Below are 9973 nucleotides of genomic sequence, written 5' to 3'. Positions count from 1 at the left end.
CCCGCTCTCATCCGCAGCATCCCACCACGGCTCTCACAAGGTAAATGCTTGTTTTCATAATGCGGTCCTGCAGGGATGTGTCACGCTGCACATGGGGCCCTTGCGCGACATCTCTAAGCCAGCATTAATCTCGCACCACTAGATCTCAATATGGTTTTCAGTTCAGAAGATAATTCTTTGGTCACATAGTCTCTGCCCAGCGCTGCGAGGTGACACCTGAATGGCAGTGAAGCATGGAGGACTTCTCTGCAGGCATTACCTCTGCATACTCACAGTCAGGTGGCTTTCCCCTCTCCCTGGTATTTGTCATTTCAGATTTCCACACAAGCGGAGGAGAACTGAAGAAGTTCAGACTAAATTCAAGCCCTTGCATGGAACCCGCAGCGTTTCACAGCTGTGCGATTCGGGGAAGGTGACATGCTGGTTGAGTGCAGGGACTTCTGGGACTCTGGAAGATAGCGTGGCTGAACCACTCGGAGCAAAGTCACCCCCAGTCAAACCCACCTCGGCTCAGCTGACACCTTTTTATCAGTGCTGTGCCAGAGAGCTTGTACGTCACGCACAAATCCTTGGAAAGAGCCACAGGAACCTCAGGGAGAGGGAACTGGAGGGTTAGTTGCTCTTTCACTTGTGTAAAGGATCATCACAAAGAGTGGTGAAAAGGCTTGGATGCTGAGCCAGGAGCTCGTTGATTGGATAAATTACGAATGGGAACACTTTCAGGTGCTTCCTTTTATACCACTTTGCCAAGACTTCTGCTCTGAGAACTCCTTAGGAATGGGGATTACTGTTAGACTGGTCAGTCTGCCAGAGTCTGGTAAACAAGCTGCATCTCAACATGAAGTATTGAGTTCGCTGCACCACACACCTATTTTCAGAGTCACTGTTCAGATTTAGAAATTGCACGACAAGATTTTTTTAGTTTCTTGGCCAGAATAGGGAGAGGGGCTGTCTACCCACACGCTTCAGCTCCCCTGCGGTACAGTTTAGCCTCTAGAGCACCTGCATGCAGCACCAACACACCAGAGATGAAGGCTCGCAGAGTATCGTGGCAGGTGCTTGAGTTCACGTCAAGCTCGTTCAGTGCAAAGAAATCTTAAGGGAGTGGGGAAAAGGAGCGTGAATGTGGCTCTGCACAGGTAATAGTCTGAGAAGTGTTTCTGCTTCAAAATGGTTGCATGTCCCTGCTCTGAGATATCACTAAGAGTTCATTGATCTCAGCGGTGGGTAGCAAGATTAGCAGCTTTCCTCCTTTATTTATGGTTCAATTGATCCATTAGTCCTATCTGGACTTCAGAGATCTTTTCATGTGCCTCCTGGAAACGTTCCTTCCTTAAGTTTTTCTCCAGTTTGCTGACTGCACTGCACAGCCCACACAACCAAAGAGATATTTTTATCTGGTCGTGTTATATGTCATTTGGTTGCATTATTCCTGGCTCTAGGCTAGTGCTTCTAGCATTGTATTTTCATTTGGCTCTATCACTGCAAAGGCCGTTTTTCCTCCTTGTACTTTTGTCTATCAGCTTTTTGGAAACAGGAACAACACATAAAAAATGCAGTAAATTTTGCAGTTTATTTCTTAATCATTTAGAAAATGTCTCAGGATGTGTATCTGTTTTTTAAACATTCCTCCCATTTTGTGTATCCCAGCTTCATTTTACTCTAGAAATCACAGGTTCTTACCTATTTCCAAATAGCCCCTGGCAAGAATTGAGGAAATTGTATCAGAACAGCACATTAAACTGTCACTGGAGGTGTAACCGCTCTCCATATTCAGGTGGGAGGGGAGCAGACACTGAACAATCCTTGCACTGCGGCAGGCAAAACACTCGCACAACCTGTTGGGTTTTGGCAGGCGGCTCTTGGGGCTCTCAGTCTAGGAGCTGGAACCAGCCAAGATCAAATGACACAAATGAACAAAATGGGGGAGGTGGAGAGACAGCAAAAGGCAAAGTACAAGGATGAAATGCCTTATCTGCACAATTTAGAGCAAAAAAACCAGCAAGGCACATTTATCTGTTGAACAGCTCTAATCCAAGGAATTGCTCTGGGGAGGTGCTTTGTCCTGCAGGCATAGAAGGGCCCAAAATGCCACTGGTCACTGCACACACAGCTTCATTGGGAGAGTGACCCTACAGTTCAGATGGGCTTAGAGCAGACAGAGGAGACCATGGGAAAAACAATTTAAAATCTCCTCCCGTCAGCACAACCGTGCTGGAGCGGGGGTGGTAGCCGATCTGTGTGTTTATCCTTTGTGACACTGGCAGCAGAGGAGCACCAGACAACGAGCTCTGAACGTAGTTCCAGCTTGTTTTTGAAGGCAGCCATCCTTGCAAGAGCACACAATGGGTGACAGTTAAGGAGCTTGTGCCTTATTCAAACAAGCAGAGAATTGGCTCAAGACTCTCTTACATGGAGCTCTTGCACTGCAAGTATCATAAATAAGGAAAAAAAAAAAGACACTTTATTTGCTTTGGCTCATGCAATGATTTTGCATGCACAGCAGCCCTATCTTGAGATTCTGCAGGGAAACGTGTATCAAGAAGGGCTCTGCTACCAAGCCCATTTTGAGGTCTATCAAGATTAGCACTCTATAGATTAAGGCTCTTGTTTTTGATGGCTTCTCTGCTCTGCTTCTACTTGAACAGAAGCTGCGTGAGGAATTTGTTGTGCTGGTAGGAAGAGGTTTGCTCTCTACAAAAAAGGGAGAAGTTGGAGGTCAGGAATCTGGAAGTTAGGCAAAGTACAACGTGCTAACAGGAGAGAGCGCAGTGAGTTTGGGCAGCTACGGAGAAGTAGCAAAGAAGAACCAGTTTTATTCCGGTGGTATGCAGAAGCCCAGCTGGTGGCTGTGGCAAGCTGCAGGTTACAGAGGAAAGGAAGTGGTTAGCGGTACAGTGTAAACAGGCCATTTTCTTTAGTCTTAGCACTGCAGGCAAGCTGCTACAGCAGAGCAGCAGTGCAGCACCCACAGGGGTTGCTGCTCAGGCACCAACCATGCAAGCACTCTCGGAGCGAGAAGCAAGCTGCTGTCACCCACTTTGCCGACTGGAGTGCAATAGGCTCTCCTCAACAAACTTAACAATAAAAAACATCAGGTAAGAAGACAAATATCCTCTGCCTGCGTCAGCACTGAAACGGAAAGAGTTTTGGGGCAAATCTGCTTTTTCACTGCTGACATTTGATTTCCTGCAGGTTGGAAGAACGGAAAGTAAAAGGGACTGGCCTGCTTGGCTGCTTTAGCTCAGTCCACAGGGACGTGTGTTGCAAGCTGTGGTTCATGGTGCCCTTTTGAACTAAAGGGCAGGTTTGCTCAGGAAACAAACACAGAAGAGGCAGCTGGCTCATTCTCCAAAACCAGTACGTCCAGCTGAAAGGATGTGCGAGACTGGTTTCAGCAGCTACTTCCACCTTTTCTGAGCGCTGTAGTCACTTGACTTGCATTAAGATGACTGACGTCTCACACCCAGCGTTACTACGCAGCCATCTCTGTGTATGGTGTAACCAGCCAGCAGAGACAAACAGACCTCCAGATACAACCAGAGCTTAAAAGGAGGGAAAAACACAGTTCTGCAAACTGGCACCCTCCTCGTGGCTCGCACCTGGAAATGGAAGTTCCCAGGGACAGGAGGACAGGAAGGCAGGAGGGGTACAAAGGGACACAGGCGAGAGGTTGGGAAGAGCGCTGCACAGGTGTGGAGGATGAATCTGTGGCCGCTTCCTTCCAAATCCTGATTACAAACCCACACAGAGCTACAACACGTGGCAAGTGTAACCATTAACTTTACTGGAGAATCTGACGTGACAGAAGGGTAGTGGAACATTAACTGTATTTGAGGCGTTACTCAGCTCACGTACTGCGCACTCTGCTCACCCCGGGGCTGGCCAGCACAGCTCCCTCTGCCACCAATGCTGGCCCAGCCACGGCAGCACTCCTCAGTGGAGAGAGCCTGGCTTGAATGGCTTCCACTGAGCTGACAAAGCTGCTCTGGGGAAAGGTCAAGAGCACCGATATGCTTTGCAGAGGGAGACCGTGTGGTTGGCAGCAGCTTCACCTAGAAAAGCAGCTTTTCTCAGCTGTGCAGGCTGTTCTTTGTAGAGTATGGCATGAGTCTACGGTTGAGGATCTTTATTCATGGGACTAACCCCGTCCTTCCCAGAAGCTGGAGGCCTCACTTGGGTACCTGCACAGCCCCTCTGCTCCTAGGTGCTGTGTCCCTTTGCTCCCACAGGTAATGCAGCAGCCTGTAGTGGCCAGGTGCTCTAAGGGTCCTGGCAGGGTCCCCACCAAGGGCTGGGTCCTGACCCGTCTCTCTAGTAAAGAGCAAAAATGTTCCAACTGAGCGCGTTGCAAAGTGAAAGCCATTTTCAATGATTTTTTCCTTGTTTCAGACACATCTGCTCTGCCATACCCTCAGGAAACCTTTGCCCCTTCTATGGTGCTGTGACCTGGAAAACTCAAAACAGGGATAGAAAGGGCAGTGCTGACTGGCCCCAGTTCCCACGTGGACTGAATCACCTCTGTCCTCAAGTAGATCCAGTGGTGTTGGAGCGAGAAAGAAAAGCCTATAGGGCTACAGCTCACATAACTAGTGGACCAGAGGGGAAAGCAGCTCACTGCAGTCTGTTTAAGATGTAGTTTTCTTCCCTTCTAAGTTGCAGAAAGGCTGTGATTGAAGTGCATTTTGTGGAATGGTGTTTCTGTATGATTTTTAGAAGAAATGCTGAAATACTACAAAAAGCCTGCACAAAATAATCCATTTTACTTAGGGTACAACCCCCTAATTCTGGCTGGCTTGCTTTAGGAGCTGGTGCTTGAAATGCTCCAGCAGTTCGGGCGCAATCTTATCAGCGGTCAAGTTCTTGGCGTTCAAGATCCCTTCATGGGCTTTCTGGAAGAGCTGCTTCCCCACCGCTTCTTCCACCCGCCTGCGCCACTCTGCTAACTTCGGCCTCTCCTCAAAGAGGTCATAGCCAGCACCTACGGGCTGCAGAGAGAGAGCAAGAGAACCCCAGAGTGAGTCCAACAACGCATTTACCAGGGATGGGACCAGATTGAAGCACGGATATGCTTTTGGCTCAAGGCTGCAGACAGTCGTCACATTAGGCGGAGTTCACCTCCGGTTCTTAGCTAGTAGGAAGCAAGCGTTGTCATCCTCAGCAGCTGCTGTCCCCTGGGATGTGCAGCGAACGAGCACCGCCACGGCTAACCCAAGAACTGTCTAATGCGGAACACAGAGGTCCACGCACACCAACACATCTCTCCCAAATATCTGCACTTTCTCTGCCTAGTATGTAATTTATCTTTTTTTCTGAGGAATTTTGTCCATACTTCTATAGAGAGAACTGTCTCAAAGTAGGTGTTCCCTGGAAAACTCAGTTATGGTCAAAGTCAAAAAGGAACAAGGTTTAACTCCACTAAGGAATAAACTGCAGGGAGAAAGGTCTGCCATTAAGGAGGTGGTGGTGCTGCAGCCACACCTTGGCCTGCCCTGCCCGCAACCCAGCTTGCATATCCAACAGCACTGGGGTTGATGCTCACCTGCATGAGCTCCACCAGTGCTACAAGGTCTGCCAGGGAGATCTCGCTGCCTGCGATGAAGGGCTTGTCCTGCAAGAACTTCTCCTCAAACTGCTTCAGGACAACGTTCAGCTCTTCAGTAACACCTTCCAGTTTCTCTGGAGGAAGTGGCTGGCCTGTGAGGAGAGGCAGCAGCACCTGGCAGGGAGAAGAAACAAGTTGCTTTTTACGTATTTCCCTCCAAACTTAGTCCACACCCTCCCCCTGCCTTCTTCTAAGGATCCCTCACCAGCCATGCACGAGAACAACTGGTACTGCTCATCTCCTTTGGCAGATTAACGTCAGTCATTAATTCCTGCCTGTCCTTGCCTCCTCCCTAGAAAGTCTGAAATTTCAACCACGAGAGTCTCCTCTCAAGGGAAGGCTGCATCATCTGCAAGCAGCTGCGTTTTGTTTTCCAATGGGAGGTTCGTTCTTTCCACGGAGCCGGGCAGAAGGCAGTGAGCTGTGTCTGGTGTTAGCTGCTCACCCAGGACGAATTTGATCTGGATCTCAGTGCACGCACAGAGCTGTGGCTGCAGCATGGAGTATTCGGGCCTCTTCAGTTAGGGTCGGCTGAGCAGGCAAGTCAATTCCAGATCTAGTTTTGTTCCTATCTGTCACCTGGCTTGTATATTTGCTTAGGAGGGCCCTGCACACAGGAGGTACTTCCTGGGCCGTTGCACTCGCAGCTCTTAGCACTTAGTTTTTAGTATATAATGGTCTTACCTTAGTTAAGAACAGCTTGCTCCCCTTCCCACGAATGTTGACGTGCTGCCACGACAGGTACTCATCAACCCTAGCCCTTTTCTGCAGGTCAGATGGGTACCAGTGATCAGGAGTCTTGAATTTTCGGGCCAGGTACAGGAGGATTGCAATGCTGCCCAGAGAGCAAGGCAGACCGGTGAGCTGATCAGCTGAGATTAAAGCACCTCATCCTTTCTTCTTTCCCCAAATTTTGCACTGCTGGACCAGCAGCAATACAAACCCGATCTGAGTCAGGCAGAAGTGCAGGACGCACAACTGTCAGCTAGGCACAGCACATTAGAGAGTTGGTGCTGGCTTGACCGGCTGCTTGTGGACGGCAATTACCTGATTCATCAGCCCAGCGAGACAGACGTGGCCTGCTGGTACAGTTACCCCATCAACGTTTTTTGAGCAAATATGAGCCACAGAATGAGCTTATACCAAATCAGAGCTTTGTATTGCCTGGCCATCCAGCAGCGGGTGCCTTGCATCAGATTTACTGCACTGACCTACAGCCTCCAGCTGAAGGCAGAGAGCAGGAGGACACACGGACAGGTATTTTGGCTTAGAAACGCTGCCTACATGCAAACTAGCGCCAAGCAGCAGCTCACAGATTTTTCCATGAGCAACGCTGTTTGAGTTGCTTACATGAGAAAGCTTCTCTTGAAACATAGGTTTATTTTATGTACAAGTGGAACAGATAGGAAGGAGGCAAACAAGTACCTGGGCTGGAGTCCCAGTAGAGACCGAACAGTGCACTGGCAGAATCCAAGCATTAGGATAAACAATACTGCAGGAGGGGTTTGAGCTTATCTGAGCCTCACCTCTCTGCTAAAGTGAAAGAACCATCCCTTAGCGCGGGCACCTTCATCAGGACGTTCACCTTCCGGAATTCCTCCGTCCTGTGCTGCCCTGAAGAGGGAAATGAGAAGTTTTACTTGGCAGTGATGCTCAGGATCTGTCTGCAAACACCTGAGGAGCCTGTGGGGACCATCTGGCCTCAAGTTCCTGGTTTTGATTGTACAAATACAGTCTTGTTTAAGTTTATAAGCAATCAAAAAGTGCCGCAGGGTGAATACGGGGTTTGCCCTATGATGTCAGCTTACTTGCTTATTGCCTGCATACCAGAACAACCTCTCAACGAAGGTCAGAATGGTTTAAGAGTCCTTTCATACCAACAGCGCCCGTCAACTCGGGGCTCTGTCAGCTCTAAGCTTGTGCCCGGAGATACCTGTGCTGTACAAACCCAGAGTGAACACCGAGCGCCTTGGAGGAAAAGGATCTCGGTATCAGAAACATGAACCACAAGGACAGTGAGAAAGCAAGGGATTTTTTTTTTTTTTCCTGGAAAAGAATGTAATTTATATTTAACTCTCTTTTTAGTCCTCAGATGAAAATAAATTTCTAGGATTCCATATAAAGCCATGGGTACTTTATTTCAAATCTATAAATCAACTTTTTCTGTGGGTTTTGCGTATGCTTTATCAGAGCAAATAGGGATTCGAGTTTGCTTTTAAGCTATCTTTTAGGCCCTCCACCCCAAAAGGCAGGCAGAGTGAACCTGACAGCAGAAGGTGCTTTGTTCATCTGAGGTCTCAGCGTGCTTCATTACATTTGAGCCCAGTCCCAGAAGCCTTGTTTTATGTGACTCGTTCATGCCAGCCTTTTCCAGCCCCTGGCTTCAGTCATATGTGTGCACCTCTGTATTCATAAGCTTCCCTAACGTCTAACCCCGTGCCATGTCCCGCTACAGGAGTCACCTGAGAATCTCTGTGCCAGAGGAGATGCTCTGGAAATGGTTTTAGTTTTCCCAGTACTTGGCAAACCTGATTTGTGACTATTCCCCTGTCACTTGGCTCATGGCCCGTGTCCCCCACCCCCTTTCAAAAAGACACTGGGATTTCCTACACACGGTGTGCAGATTCCAGGTCCTCAGGTGTCCCTGGAACATCGTGTGATTTCTATCCGTTCTCACTCTTTCTACCCATTTTCTTCAGGCCTACCTTACCAGGGGCCCAAGAGCTTTTCTGGGGGGACACATTTATCCTGCCAGCTCAGATCTGAGTATACGTTCCCTCACCTGGTCCTTACATACCATGCAGCGACGGGTACTAGTGCAGCAAGGTCACCTGCACCGTGTCCCCGAGCGAGTGCTCATTCGGGGGCCGGTGCGCCCGTACCCGTCTGCCGAGCAGCTGGATCCTCAGCTAACCCAGCTGCAGGTACCAGGAGCGCTTCCCCACGGCGTGGGAGGCGCACACGCTGCAGGAATGGGACGCACCTCTAGCATTCCCGTAAGCCAAATTACCCATCTTAAATCCACTGACCAAAAGCAAACGCCGATGCCACGGGGCACGGATCACTGGCAAACTGTGATTTAATTCACTTTCCTTCCCCTCAGTTCCCAGATACCTGTATTTCAGTCGTTCCATTCTCCCTGATGCTCTCCTTGCTTGCCTGCCAGTCTCCTCTCCTTTGCACCAGTGTCTCACCACAACAGTTTATTTATCGAGGAAGAAGGGGAAGGACACCAGATGGGCCTGGCCCCAGCTACAAACAATAGCAGCAATTTTTCCTACCAGGTCAGAGGAAAGCCGCAGTAAGGTGGAATCAAGGCGCAGCTAAGGTGTGCAGGGGAACGCCCAGAGACTAAACCACAACAGCCTGAGGTTTCTTTGAGTCACAGGCTGGAGCCTCTTTCGTCCCTTTATCAATGTCAGTCCCAGAAGATGTCTCATCTTTCAATGTTTTAAAGCATTACTTGCCGAGGCATTTTTATGCCTAATACATTACTTTTAAATCCAGCAGAGCTCTGGAAAGGTTGAAGGATAGTTTTTACAAGCTTTAGTTGCAAAGAAAGGAGATACGGATCTTTAGGCATCCTTTGGTGAAAACACATGATGCCTTCTGGGCAGGCTCCTACCGATTATCCATTGGTTTTAACACAAACGAAACCATCTTCCCTTCTTCATTTCTCAGCGTTCAGATCCCTGGCGGCTGCGCCGTCTCGCTCCATTGCATACGCTGCCTGTCCTCAACCCTCTCAAAATAACTTGACCACGAACAGCTTGACCCGATGAAACCCCCAAAAGGGTGGCTGGCTGTCCCGCCCTACCCGTACACGGGGAGACATCCGCAAGGTCTGTGCACGAGGATCCTTCCCAAAGGGCTGTTAACCCCCGCTAAGGGGAGAAAAGCTGCTCCGCAGCAGCCGCTGCTGCTTACCGGAGCGCAAAGTTTTCTAAGGAAGTTGAATTAGAGAGCAAGAACCGCACACCTCGGCTGTCCTCGCCCACACGCGAACATCCCATCTCTGTTGCTTTTTGTTTCCCATCTAATCGGGGAAGAGCCTCAGACCTAACACATCCTGAGCGCTGCCTCTCAGAAAAGCATTCCTTTTTTCAGAGACCCATTTTCTGCTGGGGCAGGGCCGGTATAAAAGATACCGCACGCCTTTGCTGAGCCGTATTTGTTGCAGAGGAGCACATGCACCGAGACGGCTACTTAAAAATCAGGGTTTCTTTAGAAAATTAGGTCCCGTTTTCGTCTTGACGTCAGGAGCCTTCGGCAGCTGCAGGGCCACCCCACCCTCCCGCAGCACCTCGCGCTGATGGCGACGACTGAGGAACCCGGGCCCACCCCCGGCGCGGCTCTGCGAGGCGGCGG

General features: G+C 49.6%; 1 protein-coding gene across 2 annotated transcripts; it reads right to left on the bottom strand.

The window, feature by feature from the left end:
- Positions 1-1586: 1586 nt before the first annotated feature.
- On the bottom strand, positions 1587-7628 carry LOC103922606 (glutathione S-transferase theta-1-like). 2 transcript variants are annotated; one of them, XM_009330765.1, is made up of 4 exons: positions 7132-7628; positions 6290-6440; positions 5543-5719; positions 1587-2694 (listed from the first exon to the last, which is right to left on the bottom strand). In XM_009330765.1, exons 1-4 carry the CDS (start codon positions 7176-7178, stop codon positions 2599-2601), a joined length of 471 nt encoding a protein of 156 aa, XP_009329040.1. In that variant the 5' UTR covers positions 7179-7628; the 3' UTR covers positions 1587-2598. The 2 variants fall into 2 exon arrangements, with proteins under 2 accessions (XP_009329040.1, XP_009329038.1); XM_009330763.1 differs by lacking the exon at positions 1587-2694 and adding an exon at positions 4742-4988.
- Between the last annotated feature and the right edge of the window lie 2345 nt (positions 7629-9973).

Source organism: Pygoscelis adeliae, unplaced genomic scaffold, assembly GCF_000699105.1.
Source record: "Pygoscelis adeliae isolate BGI_AS28 unplaced genomic scaffold, ASM69910v1 Scaffold358, whole genome shotgun sequence".
NCBI classification, from domain to species: domain Eukaryota; kingdom Metazoa; phylum Chordata; class Aves; order Sphenisciformes; family Spheniscidae; genus Pygoscelis; species Pygoscelis adeliae.
The sequence above is the reverse complement of the archived record's forward strand: the minus strand, read 5'-3'. Positions and strand labels throughout refer to the sequence as shown.

Excerpts from the sequence above, each read along its gene's own strand:
- LOC103922606 (XM_009330763.1), bottom strand. The coding sequence starts at position 7,178 with ATGAAGGTGCCCGCGCTAAGGGATGGTTCTTTCACTTTAGCAGAGAG. Across the intron at positions 5,720-6,289 it reads GCAAGCTGTTCTTAACTAAG|GTGCTGCTGCCTCTCCTCAC; the intron begins GTAAGACCATTA and ends TCTCCCTGCCAG. Across the intron at positions 4,989-5,542 it reads CACTGGTGGAGCTCATGCAG|CCCGTAGGTGCTGGCTATGA; the intron begins GTGAGCATCAAC and ends CTCTCTCTGCAG.